Raw genomic sequence first — 16,022 nt, 5'->3', positions numbered from 1 at the left:
ACTGGCTGTCTAGTGACTAGGTTTTGTAAAACTTGATTTTAAAATGTAACAAACTTTTGCAAAATTTTGATCCATTGTGTGATGAGAAGGCTAATAATATGGATAGGATATTTTGTTTTTGTGACATGTCAGGTACCAACTGGACAACACCAAAAAGTCTAACCATTTGGATTTCAAAAACACACAATGAGAATGACTAAAATGTTAGAAGTCTGTTTTAGCACTAAAGTTTGTCATCATTTTCCTTCTATTTTCCAACTGTTGGCTTGCTCTTCCTTACTTTTTTCTCCAACATAAGCATGTCCCAATTTTGATGACCTGTCATATCAGACCAGATTATAAATGCCTCTTCAAGGGGAAATCCCCTCCAGCAGCTTCATATAGTTTATTACTTTCTCAAAATTTGAATCATTCTTGTATTAAATTTGGATAGTATCCTTTACATAACGTTACAAAACAACCTTTTTTTTTTGCTTGTTTGCAGCTAGCAAAGAAAGTTTAAAATGCGCGCTGCATACTACTGGATGAATAAACACATATACAACACACTGCTATCTTATAAAACACATGACCATGGCATCTATGTATCTCCTTAAAATTGTTGATCTAACTTCCATATTAGCATCTGTTCCTGATTATTATCTCTGTGTGTTGTGTCTTTTCTTATATGGTCATAGTTTCTTTTTCTTTCTTTTTTGGCCAGCTGCCCTCCCACAATTTGATATTTGTACTTCTACTGGAGTCGTTTGCCTGAATGGTGGAACTTGTCGTAATACTTATTGCAGTGCCACCAATGATCTTGGAGTTTTCTGTGAGTGCCCAGCTGGCTTCCTTGGTGAACGGTGTCAGATACAAGGTACGTGCAGGGAAGGAACACCCAACAAAAACAGTTGTGCACATGTTAAACCTCAGTTTAAATTTATCAGAATTTTATCTTTCAATCTGAATCCCCCCCCCCAAAAAAAAAACTAATTTAGAAATGAATCAGCAATGATTAAAATATGCCAGATGTACACATTAGCCAAAACTGTTTCTTACATATTGTGACATGCTTATAATAAGAATAATAATCATAAGATACTGTAATGAGATATTTATAAGGTAATGTTATGTAAATATTAATTAATGATATTGTAAAAATATATATGAAAGGAAATGGTTATGTAAAAGATGAGGCCTAGAATTTCATAATAATATACAGGTTAAATTAAAACTCCCCACTTGAAGTAATACAAAAGCAACATACATTTTGCACTGATAGACTAATGCCTGGGCCTGTTTTTTCTTCTGACAAACAGTGAAATGCGTTGGCATTTAGCCATCTAACCTCAAGTTTGAGCTCTGGAGGTAATATCAGATAACAGAAATGATAATAAAATAATAATATAAAATATATAATAATATAAAATATATAATAATACAACAGAAATGTATTAATTTAAAGACATTAACACAGAAATGACATATATTCATGCTCCTTGGAGATATGTGAAGATAATGGGGAACATATTGCTCAATTGTATTACCGCAATATATTATAAGATGAAAAGCAAAGTGAAGAAGAATAATACTCATAAAGTAATAACATTGGTAGAATGTAATGAGTATGTTAAACTCTTCTACACATAGGTAATGTGTTACAAGCCTAAACATGTTATTGACATGGTTCATTAAAGCAAACGTTTACTTTTTTCCAGATGTTAATCGTTGTTCAAGCTCACCTTGCAGAAATGGAGGACAGTGTACTGCATTCAGTAAATTCTTTGCCTGCTCATGTGTTCAAGGATTTGGTGGAACCACTTGTGAAGTAACAGGTGGTGAGTAATTAGCTCTTAATTGAATTTCTGAACCATATCTGCCAAGTGCAACATCATAAAACACACAAATACAAAAGATGTTACTCAGGTATACTTATTTGATAAATTTGGTAGTTTGCATTGCTTTTGGATAGGTGTTCTGTGTATGCTGCCGTCGTAGATAGCCTTTCAAAAGTGTGACGGACAAAATGCTTAAATATACTGCTATGCCTATGAAATCTAGTTTAAGTCATAAATGGGAATGAAATATTCCAATTTTCACACTTTAGAAATTTTGTGTGAGGTCTCTCTACGTTGTTCTCCAAATTATCTCTGTTCATCATCCTTCTTTTTCTCTCTTCCTTTATTTCTCTCTCTCTCTCCACCTCTCCCTCTTGTTCTCCCTCTCTCTTTTATCTCTCTTTTTTTGTTTAAGTGGGCGACCACCCCCATCGCTCCCCTGGCTACGCGATTGGGAAACGTCACTATACTCTTAGCTGATAACCCTATATTCTCTGTTTTCATACTGCTTGCAGTATATAAATGTATTGTTTACACTTTGTCTACAAAAGTCCATGTATTTCTATATAATAATTATTGGATGATAAACTGTTTAAGTAAAATTGGTTATTTGCCGAATCGAATATAGAATTTGGATAAACTAAAAAATCAAAAATTGTATAGCAATGGGATATTGACGATTGGGTGCAGTTTTTCATCCTTTCAATTGTTTTGTATGAAGTTCACATTTTGGTCTGGACTATTCTTTGAACAGTACAGTTTAAGCTATCTCATAGTCTGTGATTAACTATAGTTATGAATTTAAATAAATTTGTATATGAAATTCAGTTTCATCGAGTTAAGCTCCATTCATTCACCCACTACAACCATAGTTCCTCGGTTTTATTACTTTAATAAGCTTTAACCTGTATAGTCCTTGGAAACAATATTTTAGTTTATAGGCCTATTCTAACGAATAATCAGTCTGTGTGAGTTCACATATGTGATGTCGAAATTACATAATGTATCATGCTGCAGCTTCTAAGAACAAAATCGGATGAACTTCGGACGGTGGATATAACTAACGAAAGTATAAAGTCATACACATACACTTGATATAACAAGCAAGGGTAGTAGGTTATCTACTTTTCATGAGACGCAATTGGCTGGTATAGATTAATTTGAGAATTCCCGTCAGTTACAGGTTAGCGTGAACCGCACACTGGTTTAACTGAGCATTTAAGTGCATTTTGTAAATTTCGTCCAATATTTCTGTTTTGCTCACCAATTTCATTTGGGGGGCAAGTGGAGGGGCAAGACATTTGACTGGGGGCTCTCCCACCCCCTTCCCCCTCACTGGTTACGCCACTATAGGGTAAGCAGCCCAGTATTCTCATTAAACCAATGAGCTTCAACTTAATGTAAGATACATCCTTAAACCTGTTACACAACAAATCTTATATCCTTAGAACTATGGAAAAGAAGTAAGAATTTTGTTAGCCAGTCTTTTCTGAATCCCTTTCCAACCACTTTCTGGCCTGTATTTAAATGAAACCAGAGCAAATGATTTGTATGGTATTGTGGCATCTGAATGCCCCCCCTCCCATCCCCCTGGCAAAAGATATGACTATATAAGGATTGCTAATAACTATGGGCTGGATAGCTCAGTTGGTAGAGTGTAGGGCATATAACCCTGAGATCACTGGTTCCAATCTTCTTTTCTCTTTACCATTTGTTATATAATTTGACAGTTAGTTCTCATATTTCATTTTACTTATATTCCTTGTGATAGGGGCAGTTACTGGTTTTGTACAACAATTCTACATTTTATGCATTAGTTGATGTAATTACTTGGTTTTCCAGCGGACAACCAGGCGCCTGTCATTTCCAACTGCCCAACACAAGGTGTAACTGTCACAGCCAATGCTGGAGATGACTTTGCATTTGTCACCTGGCCAGATTTGATCGTAAATGATAACAGCGGCCATGTAAATCTTATTAGCTCAAATGGAGCCCCTGGAAACTATCCTGTTGGTTCAAGAAATGTTCGTTATGTCTATGCTGATGCAAATGGACAATCTGTCACCTGTTCATTTGTTGTCACAGTGAATGAAGGTAATTATTATTTTGGAAAGAAGTTCCACTAAAGATATATTTCTTTTCTTAGCTTTTGAAATGTTATATGCATTTTATCAGAGATCAATGTAATCTGACCTATTATCTATAAATATATCCTTCCATTTTTAGCTGAATATTTTATCCTGCATATCTAAGATTAATTTAAAGCAAAACTTTAACTGGAATAGGACCTCTTCTACTGTGAATGATTATTCAAGTTCACAGTAAGTGATCTCTGATATCATCTGAGCAAATGCTCCTTAGAAGCTTAACTTAAGCTATTACAGTCTTCTTGCTGATTTATCTATTGAAACCTGGTATATTTAGAATATTTGCTTAGCTGTCATATTCTCTATACCTCAAATTTCAACTAGATGAATCCTTTGTAGAAATATTCTCTCCCTCTGTGATAAATGATTGACAAACTATACAGAAAAAAGAAGGCATTTTCAACTGAAGTATCCTGATGACATCAATCTTTTTGCTGTTGCCAGATCTGCATTTACAAAATATCACAAAATTTGAAGAAACTTCATATCTTGCAGATAAAAAATGCTGTGAGGATGTTTTTCTTTTTGGGCCTTAATATTCAGGAAAAGTTCAGCAGATTTGCCAACTAATCAAGTTCAGCTACCCGAAGATACTTTTAACTCAATACATCATTGATTGCAAGTTATGAACAATGTTCATTACAAGATGTAAACAATGTTATTTAGTTTATGTGGTTTTACTCTCTTTTCAAGCTAACTTCAACCCATGTAACTCAAGTCCATGTCAGAATAATGCTGTCTGCTCTGTGAGTGGTGATAGCTTCCAATGCACATGTGCGGGTGGATTCACTGGTGCCACATGTATTGTTCCACGTAAGTTTTGTCAAGAAATTTAGTTCTCGTAGCAGAGACAGCTAAACTGGTAGATGGACACTCTACACAACATAGATGGAAATGTAGACCTCTTGATAAAATAGGTTATGAAAAGAATAGTCCAGGTAACATAATCTAAGCATCCCAGTGAAATTTGTATTCAATACCTATGTACCCCTTTTTTTAGTATGAAAGATGACAACTTCAACTGTCAATATCTCAAAAACGGTTCATAGGAATTGATTGCAAATTTCACCAGAATGCAATAGGTTATGCTCCTCTTTAACAAATCAAAAAGAACTTTTGACCTGGACTATTCTTTGAAAAATTGAACTAAGATGGGGACCAAATAAGTACTAGCCCTAATTCTAAACACATTATCTGTTAACATAATAATAAATGTTACTAATATTTGTATTGTCACTGAATGATGAAAGCTTTAGTTCATAATTTAAGAAACAGATAGTCATCACAGCCACAATAATGTTGGTTGTGGATGATACTAATACAAAATATGTCAACCTTTGAGAGAACATCAGCTCAAATTGAATGAATATGAGTATGTTGAAGCTGTTTGTGGATTTCATGACTTCTTTACTTTCAGAAATAGATAATAATGAAATATGTTTGTAAATACAACTGTCAGGAAGTAATGCTGTTTTAATCAACCTTTGATGCTTGAGTTTGAAAAAGGTTACTGATAGTACTGAGTACTGAATGTCAGACTCACCCTATTGAATGCTTCAATGGTTAACACAAACAGCTTGTCACAAAAACACTTTTGCTATTAGATACAGGTAACGTAGCACCAAGTGAAAACTGTGTATGTTGCAGGCCATACCTGACCACAGGGAGGATATGGAATGTGATAATGGATGGTTAGATCATTTTCACATTTCTCCCAAGCTATCTTAAGTTTACTTTGATTTTGGCATATTTGCTTCAGAAAAGGGAAGAAGCCAATCAGGTTGCCAATTAGGCCACATACCCCAAATTTTTATTCATGCCCTCCCTCCTGCAGGGAACAATCTCTTGGCCTTAGATTGGTTTGTACATTGCTAGACGGTCGCTAATTTCTGTGGAAGAAAAATGATCTGGCGTGACACGCAATTTTGTATTGATAATATGAATAAAGGTTTTGTGGTTTGCATAAGTTCACGCACCTCCTTGGAGAAATGTCCAAGACATTTTTATCGGACAGATCCTCGGGCATGTAAAATGCAGTGGGCAAGCACATTCGTGGTAGGCAGAAATAGACTCTGAGGCATGTACAGTTTGCAGGCGAGAAAAAGGTATTACACACAACTTGACCAAGACAAAATATGTCTGTGTCACCAACTTTGATTAATAGACTTACAGTGTGCATTTCATATTTTCATTTCAAGTTAAATATTTTTAGCCATTCCATTTCTTTTCCTTTCAGCTATTGTGTTACCTTTGCACTTTTTAAACCTAAACTTGCTGTATTCAGGACATTCCATCATGAAATAATTTTGTTTTTGTACTTCACTTCATCTCCAGTCGATCTATGCACAAATGTTGTATGTCAAAATGGCGGCACGTGCATTACGAATGGAGTTATCTTCATATGTGTATGTATCCCCACATTTACTGGAACCTTCTGTGAGGTGCCAGGTAAGTCTACATGTATATACGTAAACTTTGCTAAAAAATACTACAACCTTGATATATTCAATTATTACAGTCTGAACTGATGTACTAAAATATGGTTAACATGTTTATACATTGACAGAGTGCCATTAGGAGTAACTTGAGGAAGTTTACTCTCAAGTACAGGGTCCTCAGTAAGGATGTTAATGAATCTTCATACTACATAAGGAATAATACATGCTGAGACAAGAATCAGTCCATAATTGATAACGGACATATAGTTATGGGAAAGTATAAGAGGTTTCATTTGAATGTAGGTCAAAGCAATTATTAATGGAAACCTTTACCACCAATATGACTACCAATTGATTTCAAATCAAATTTAATGTTCTATTCTCTTTGTAATTCTCAAGTCATCTCCTCTTTTCAATGTAACATTGATTAAGTTTGGAAGAAATGCTAATTAACAAAACTAACAAATTAAAAAACTAATTAACATTATTGAGTTTGGTAATTTGTTACGCAGCTTAGCTAGATCTGTCATCTGGTCTTGATAAGTTATTAATCCAGCCAGTGTTTAGAAACAAATATAAATATTCATAAATAATATCTAGGTAGGATCTTTTATGTGCTATACATGTTTCATTAACCTGTGTATGGATATGAAATTAGTTATGCCTTCAACTTGTGCTACTCTGGTATATATATCTACAGGTAGGTAGGATTGTTTATGTGCTATTCATGTTTCATTAACCTGTGTATAAGATAACAAATTCTTTTTGCAACTCTGATATATCAGGTAGGATATTTTATGTGCAATACATGTTTCAGGAGCTTTTCAGATGTGAAGGACCAGTATCATTTGCACATAGTTGATTCTGATACCAGTTGTAACAATATGAATAGTATTTATTTCTTGATGTGAATATGGTTCAAGAATTCTCTTTCCTAGTTGAGAGCAACTCTGTACCCTGCAGATGGAATAGTCATGACAGCTGTGGGTGGCACAGGAGCCTCTGCCACAGGAGCCTAACAATTAGAGCTATAATATTTACTTAATGGATAGGCATGATATAGATATAATAACCTGGCAACTGTGTACTATCCTATACTGTTTTCTGACTGCAGTTTGAATATGTATTTCTGATCATGTTTGTCTGCCATTCTGTTTAAACTCACAGTGGACAATCTTGAACCTCTAACTTTCTTCAAGATCTTTCACATATATATTTCTTTGTATCTTTATATATTAATGATTTTTTCTGGCATTAATGGTTTCTATATTTCCCAATCTTTTTGTCACTAGTTAATAATCCCTGTAGTGGATCACCTTGTCAAAATGGTGGTACCTGCACTGCTTTTGTTAATACCTTCCAATGTTCGTGTGTCGCAGGATTCTCAGGCACGAACTGTCAAACACGTAAGTACACCACTTGGTCTTAACAGTACAGATACATTGATTCTAGAAATGCATCGCCACAGTAGCATCAGATAACCTGTAGGTAATTACATTTGTCTTGGTTCAGTGTGTCTTACATGGTAAGGTATGGGATATAAGGAGATGACAATGGGCAACAGTGGACAAAGGCACTTACCCTGAATAGATTTGGAAGTAAAGTTCAGTTGTATATTCAGTAGTTTTCCTATCCAGATACCTGTAACATTAGTGTTTTTTAGGCAAGATCACATTTTTATTGCCTGACACTAACTCAATGTGTAGCCTCAAAGAATCAGTGTAATGTTATTGTTCAAGCCTCTTAGAGTCCTATGTATGCTTTTGTTTTCTGTTTCTTTACATATGGGTGGTTGATATCAACTGTCTGTTTGGTGTTCACCTATTGTAGTGATACAGAACAATATGTTAAAACATATCTTAATGCTACAGACAGGAATAAAAATTATGAAATCAAAACCTGCGACATAAATATGTCTTGTTGACAAGTACACTCCACCAAAAGGCAAGTCTGCTTGACCACAGAATCATTCTTTTCAGTATAGTTTCTATCCTAGGACTATTAAAGACTGGAATACGCAATCCTTGGGCGTTAAGGAGAGCCATAATTCTGAGGTGTTTAAAACTAGATTGCCCAAGCATTGTTACTAGCACTGCTGCGCTGCGCACCAATATCTTCGTTGTGATACTCAAGAGGGTTTTTTTTTTACTAGTATTTAACAGAAACAAAACTCCTATTGCTTATTGTTAGAATGGTCTGTCTGTTGATTGAATTTGGATAATTGAAATATCAATGTTCTGTTGGTTTTCTACATCCACAGGCTGTAAAAAACAACAAATCACCAAAGGAAAATATCATCATCCTTTTCTTATAGTTTGCCTAAAGTATACCAAAATCATTTAGAACTTTCCACTACTTGAATGATATCTTTATTTGTGTTTCTTGTTGTACTAAATGGAGGGACCACTTTAACACATAGCATTATCAAAGCTATTATTTACGATTTTTCATTAAACACGAACCATTTTACATTGCATTTGGTGAAGTTCCTTGACAAGAATTTATACGGATATCCATATCAAACAATCCACTGAACTATCCCAAAAATTCAATCCTGTTCAGTTTTGTTTGCAAATTAATTAATTAATAATTAGTAAGTGGAGAAGTGTCTCAAGAGCAGCAGTTTTATGATAGAAAGTATCTGTTTCAAATATCAATTGCAACTAATCAAGTTCAGCTACCCGAAGATCCTTTTAACTCAGCACCCGATATAACATTATTGATTGCAAGTTATGAACAATGTTCATTACAAGATGTAAACAATGTTATTTAGTTAATGTGGTTTTCTCTTTTTTCAAGCTGCCTTCAACCCATGTAACCCCATCAGTCCATGTCAGAATAATGCTTTCTGCTCAGTGAATGGTAACACCTTCCGATGCACATGTGTTGGTGGATTCACTGGTCCCACATGTACTGTTCCACGTAAGTTTTGTCAACAAATTTAGTTCTCGTAGCATAGACAGCTAAACTGGTAGATTGGACACTCTACACTACGTAGATGGAAATGTAGACCTCTAGATACAATAAGTTATGAAAAGAATAGTCCAGGTTACATAATCTAAACATTCTAGTGAAGTTTGCTTTCAATTCCTACGTAGCATTTTTGAGATATTAACAGTTGAATTTATCTAATATTCTACCAAAAGTGACCCTGAAGCAAACAGGTGTGATGTCATAGTTGCACACTGACAAATAATCTTTTGATTTTTCTCTATTTTTCAGTCTATTGAATTGACCTTAGATTGGATAGGGAAACTAGTTTGTCTAAAGGGCATGAGAAGTTTGTAAAATACCAATACTTATGGTAAATTCACATTAAGGATGCATCCAATTGTGGAGTATAAAATTAGACGTAAATTTTAAAGGAAAATAAAACATTATTTATCAGTGTGCAGCAATGACGTCACACTTGTTTGCTTCAAGTTCACTTTTGTCAATATCTCCAAAACGGTTCATATGAATTGAATGCAAATTTTACCAGAATGCTAAGGTTATGCTCCTCTTTAACAAATCAAAAAAACTTTTGACCTGGAGTATTCTTTAAAAATTTTCATATGGCATATATGCCAACTTTACCATGTCACTAACAACAACTTTTTTGTCTAACAGAATTGCGCAATTGATTGTTTCATTGTCCACACTAATGGCACAAATCATACACATGCAGTAATTCACATATATTCTGCCCAAAAAAGTTTCACTGTAATTTATTCAGAAAGGAATTGTTTTTTGAGGAAAACTGTGTATGTTGCTGGCCATATCTGACCACAGGGAGGAAATTGAAGTACTATTAAGTGTTCTAACCATCACGTGATAGTGGATGGTTAGGACTTATGCGGCACTTGCAAATTGACACACCATGATCATTTAGATTTTACACAAAAAGAAGTGAAAGTCTATCACAGCTATTCCCAAAACCTTGTGATTGCTCTTAAGCTTAATTCTTCCCATTTCACCAGCAAAATATCGACGCCTTCTTAAGCCATATATCGCGTGAGTTTAATATAATCAGTAGGTTTCTTGAGCAGGAAAAATGTAATTGATTCTCACTCCTGTAAATAATTTCTTTAATAGTAATAATTGCAAGTGAGTTTAGGTCAACAAATTTACTGAGTAGATATTTTTGTTGTCATTTTGAACAAGTAATTGTACATTTTCTCACTTGCTGGACATTTGTCTTAATTATCAGAGCAACTATGCACAAATCATGTTAGTCTTGTTTAGACCGTAGTATGAACACCCTAGTGTACCTTATGCACTTCATATTTTCATCTTGTGTCCATCTGTATGCACCTTGATTGAAGTTATATTGTAACCACATGCTCTCTAAACTAGAAATATGTTGTTTCTTAATATTTCTTTTGGAAGGACATACTTCTAAACCTCTGCCAAAGGAGCCTCATAGTTAGAGCTATATTATTTACTTAATGGATAGGCACAATATAGAAATAATAACCTGGCAACTGTGTACTATCCTACACTGTTATCTGACTGCAGTTTGAATGTGCATTTCTGATGATGTTTGTCGGCCATTGTGTGCTAGTTTAAGCCTACAGTGGACAATCTTGAAACTCTAACTTTCTTTAAGATCTTTATATATATTTTTGTATCTCTATATCTTAACAATTTTTTTGGCATTAATGGTTTTTATATTTCACCATCTCTTTGTCACTAGCTATTAATCCCTGTAGTAGATTACCTTGTCTAAATAATGGTGTCTTAAAATGGGCAACAGTGGATAAGGTAACACTGGAACAGATTTGAAAGTAAAGTCTAGTTGCAGATTCAGTAGGTTTCCTAATATCATGTTATCTTTCAGTTTTATAAATACAAAATAAAATTAAACTGTTAGCAAACTGCTTATCCACTAGAGAGCCTGTGTAGTAGAATGTGTAAAAGTAAGTTGGCCTGAGAGGCTAAATGACAAGTAACAGGAACAGAAGGACATGACTAACTTTCTTCTTTCTCCCCTTTCTTTCTCCCCTTGCCCCCCCCCCCCACCATCACTCCTCTTCTCTTAGCTCTCTTCCACCATTTTTTCTCGACACCTTTCTGTTTTTGTTCTTCTCCAGTTTATTCCCTACCCCCTTCCCTTAATCATGTAGACATGGTCTATTAGCAGTGTTGATCTTGCAGACCCATGAGCACTAATACAACTCATGTTTCCTTCTTATTTTGGTGGGGGTAGATTTTGGTTTTGCCTTTTGATTTTTCTCTGAATATACAAACTTGTACAATTATTTGCATGTTCATACAGATATAAAAAGGGTAACTAAAAGTCTATGTTATGGCATAAAATTTTAAATTACCATGTCAACACATGATCCTGTCATGAATGAGGACCATAAATAAATGTTGAGGATGGTCTGGGCGTAGTTTAATTCCTCAAAGCTGTGTTTTGCTTTGAGTATGTTGTAACTATACATGACCCACTCAGATTAAGCTATATGGCAGTTGCACAGGATATAGGTACAAAGGATATTTTTAATCAAATTAAGACTTTCTTTGCAACTGTTTGTGGCAACTCATCAGCAGCAATATTCAATCATTCATTATCATTTAAATCCAATGCAATATCAACTATCATTTTGTTTATCATCTTAATAGACTACAGAAAATATTTTGTTCCACAAATATAATGTGATGTCTAAGTTCCATTTTCAAAACTTTGAAAATTTAGTCAGAAATGTGATCCTTCAGGATTTCAGTTTTTGATGCAGTAAAACCTCAGATGATGTTTTCATTAAACTTTTTAATAACATTTATACTAGAATGTGACACATTTAACAAAACCAACTGCAAATTAAAATACATATAGATGCTCTCTAAACTAGGAATAAGTTATTTCTTAATATTTCTTTTGGAAGGACACACTTCTGAACCTCTGCCACAGGAGCCTCATAGTTAAGGCTATAATATTTACTTAATGGATAGGCACAATATGGAAATAATAACCTGGCAACTGTGTACTATCCTACACTGTTATCTGACTGCAGTTTGAATGTGCATTTCTGATGATGTTTGTCGGCCATTCTGTGCTAGTTTAAGCCTACAGTGGACAATCTTGAACCTCTAACTTTCTTTAAGATCTTTATATATTTTTGTATCTTTATATCTTAATGATTTTTTTCTAGCATTAATGGTTTCTATATTTCCCCATCTCTTTTTCACTATAGCTAATCCCTGTAGTGGATCACCTTGTCTAAATGGTGGTACCTGCACTGTTTTTGTTAATACCTTCCAATGTACGTGTGTCGGAGGATTCTCAGGCAACGTCTGTCAAACACGTAAGTACACCACTTGGTCTTAACAGTACAGATACATTGATTCTAGAAATGCATCACCACAGTAGCATCAGATAACCTGTATGAAAAATTATATATTTTTCTTGTTTCATTGTATCTTACATGGTAAGGTATGGGATAAAAGGAGATGAAAATGGGCAACAGTGGATAAGGTAACACTGGAACAGATTTGAAAGTTAAGTTCTAGTTGCAGATTCAGTAGGTTTCCCAATATCATGTTATCTTTCAGTTTTATAAATACAAAATAAAATAAAACTGTTAGCAAACTGCTATTCCACTAGAGAGCCTGTGTAGTAGAATTTGTAGAAGTAGGTTGGCCTGACGTTCGATCCTAGCAGGATCTTCTTCAAAGGCTAAATGACAAGTAACAGTAACAGAAGGACATGACTAACTTTCTTCTGTCCCCCTTTCTTTCTCCCCTTGCCCCCCCCAAGCACTCCTCTTCTCTTAGCTCTCTTCCACCATTTTTTCTCGACACCTTTCTGTTTTTGTTCTTCTCCAGTTTATTCCCTACCCCCTTCCCTTAATCATGTAGACATGGTCTATTAGCAGTGTTGATCTTGCAGACCCATGAGCACTAATACAACTCATGTTTCCTTCTTATTTTGGTGGGGGGTAGATTTTGGTTCTTGTCTTTTGAATTTTCTCTGAATATACAAGTACAATTATTTGCATGTTCATACAGATATAAAAAGGGTAACTAAAAGTCTATGTTATAGCATAAAATTTTAAATTACCTTGTCAACACTGTATAATATCCTGTCATGAATGAGGACCATAAATAAATGTTGAGGATGGTCTGGGCATAGTTTAATTCCTCAAAGCTGTGTTTTTCTTTGAGTATGTTGTGTCTATATATATGGCCCACTCAGATTAAGCTATATGGCAGTTGCACAGGATAGGTGCAAAGGCTATTTTTAATCAAATTAAGACTTTCTTTGCAACTGTTTGTGGCAACTCATCAGCAGCAATATTCAATCATTCATTATCATTTAAATCCAATGCAATATCACCTATCATTTTGTTTATCATCTTAAACGACTACAGAAAATATTTTGTTCCACAAATATAATGTGATGTCTAAGTTCCATTTTCAAAACTTTCAAAATTTAGTCAGAAATGTGATCCTTCAGGATTTCAGATTTTGATGCAGTAAAACCTCAGATGATGTTTTCATTAAACTTTTTAATAACATTTATACTAGAATGTGACACATTTAACAAAACCAACTGCAAATTAAAATACATATAGATGCTCTCTAAACTAGGAATAAGTTATTTCTTAATATTTCTTTTGGAAGGACATACTTCTGAACCTCTGCCACAGGAGCCTCATAGTTAAGGCTATAATATTTACTTAATGGATAGGCACAATATGGAAATAATAACCTGGCAACTGTGAACTATCCTACACTGTTATCTGACTGCAGTTTGAATGTGCATTTCTGATGATGTTTGTCGGCCATTCTGTGCTAGTTTAAGCCTACAATGGACAATCTTGAACCTCTAACTTTCTTTAAGATCTTTATATATTTTTGTATCTTTATATCTTAATGATTTTTTCTAGCATTAATGGTTTCTATATTTCCCCATCTCTTTGTCACTATAGCTAATCCCTGTATTGGATCACCTTGTCTAAATAATGGTGTCTGCACTGTTTTTGGTAATACCTTCCAATGTACGTGTGTCGGAGGATTCTCAGGCAACGTCTGTCAAACACGTAAGTACACCACTTGGTCTGAACAGTGCAGATACATTGATTCTAGAAATGCATCACCACAGTAGCATCAGATAACCTGTATGAAAAATTATATATTTTTCTTGTTTCATTGTATCTTACATGGTAAGGTATGGGATAAAAGGAGATGAAAATGGGCAACAGTGGATAAGGTAACACTGGAACAGATTTGAAAGTTAAGTTCTAGTTGCAGATTCAGTAGGTTTCTCAATATCATGTTATCTTTCAGTTTTATAAATACAAAATAAAATAAAACTGTTAGCAAACTGCTATTCCACTAGAGAGCCTGTGTAGTAGAATGTGTAGAAGTAGGTTGGCCTGACTTTTGATCCTAGCAGGATCTTCTTCAAAGGCTAAATGACAAGTAACAGTAACAGAAGGACATGACTAACTTTTTTCTGTCCCCCTTTCTTTCTCCCCTTGCCCCCCCCAAGCACTCCTCTTCTCTTAGCTCTCTTCCACCATTTTTTCTCGACACCTTTCTGTTTTTGTTCTTCTCCAGTTTATTCCCTACACCCTTCCCTTAATCATGTAGACATGGTCTATCAGCAGTGTTGATCTGACAGACCCATGAGCACTAATGCAACTCATGTTTCTTTCTTATTTTGGTGGGGGGTAGATTTTGGTTTTGTCTTTTGATTTTTCTATGAATATACAAGTACTAATTTTTGCATGTTCATACAGATATAAAAAGGGTAACTAAAAGTCTATGTTATAGCATAAAATTTAAAATTACCATGTCAACACTGTATAATATCCTGTCATGAATGAGGACCATAAATAAATGTTAAGGATGGTCTGGGCATAGTTTAATTCCTCAAAGCTGTGTTTTGCTTTGAGTATGTTGTGACTATATATATGACCCACTCAGATTAAGCGATATGACAGTTGCACAGGATAGGTACAAAGGATATTTTTAATCAAATTAAGACTTTCTTTGCAACTGTTTGTGGCAACTCATCAGCAGCAATATTCAATCATTCATTATCATTTAAATCCAATGCAATATAATCTATCTTTTTGTTTATCATCTTAATCGACTACAGAAAATATTTTGTTCCACAAATATAATGTGATGTCTAAGTTCCATTTTCAAAACTTTCAAAATTTAGTCAGAAATGTGATCCTTCAGGATTTCAGTTTTTGGTGCAGTTAAGCCTCAGATGATGTTTTCATTAAACTTTTTAATAACATTTATACTAGAATGTGACACATTTAACAAAACCAACTGCAAATTAAAATACATATTGATGCTCTCTAAACTAGAAATAAGTTAGTTCTTAATATTTCTTTTGGAAGGTCATACTTCTGAACCTCTGCCACAGGAGCCTCATAGTTAAGGCTATAATATTTACTTAATGGATAGGCACAATATAGAAATAATAACCTGGCAACTGTGAACTATCCTACACTGTTATCTGACTGCAGTTTGAATGTGCATTTCTGATGATGTTTGTCGGCCATTCTGTGCTAGTTTAAGCCTACAGTGGACAATGTTGAACCTCTAACTTTCTTTAAGATCTTTATATATTTTTGTATCTTTATATCTTAATGATTTTTTCTAGCATTAATGGTTTC

At 34.4% G+C, this 16,022-nt stretch overlaps 1 protein-coding gene across 3 annotated transcripts in view; it reads left to right on the top strand.

Annotated features, from left to right (window-relative positions):
- The window catches only part of LOC139976746 (uncharacterized), a 195,477-nt gene that overhangs the window by 62,196 nt on the left and 117,259 nt on the right, over positions 1 to 16,022 (top strand). For 2 of the 3 annotated variants that reach the window (XM_071985465.1, XM_071985464.1), the window contains exons 24-32: positions 704 to 856; positions 1,698 to 1,817; positions 3,660 to 3,911; positions 4,658 to 4,777; positions 6,299 to 6,412; positions 7,695 to 7,808; positions 9,202 to 9,324; positions 12,579 to 12,689; positions 14,316 to 14,426. In XM_071985465.1, coding sequence (XP_071841566.1) covers positions 704 to 856; positions 1,698 to 1,817; positions 3,660 to 3,911; positions 4,658 to 4,777; positions 6,299 to 6,412; positions 7,695 to 7,808; positions 9,202 to 9,324; positions 12,579 to 12,689; positions 14,316 to 14,426 — 1,218 coding nt within the window. The remainder of the gene's footprint in view (positions 1 to 703; positions 857 to 1,697; positions 1,818 to 3,659; positions 3,912 to 4,657; positions 4,778 to 6,298; positions 6,413 to 7,694; positions 7,809 to 9,201; positions 9,325 to 12,578; positions 12,690 to 14,315; positions 14,427 to 16,022) is intronic. The other variant, XM_071985466.1, reaches the window with a different exon arrangement.

Source organism: Apostichopus japonicus, chromosome 12 (genome assembly GCF_037975245.1).
Source record: "Apostichopus japonicus isolate 1M-3 chromosome 12, ASM3797524v1, whole genome shotgun sequence".
Classification (NCBI taxonomy): domain Eukaryota; kingdom Metazoa; phylum Echinodermata; class Holothuroidea; order Aspidochirotida; family Stichopodidae; genus Apostichopus; species Apostichopus japonicus.
The sequence above is the reverse complement of the archived record's forward strand: the minus strand, read 5'-3'. Positions and strand labels throughout refer to the sequence as shown.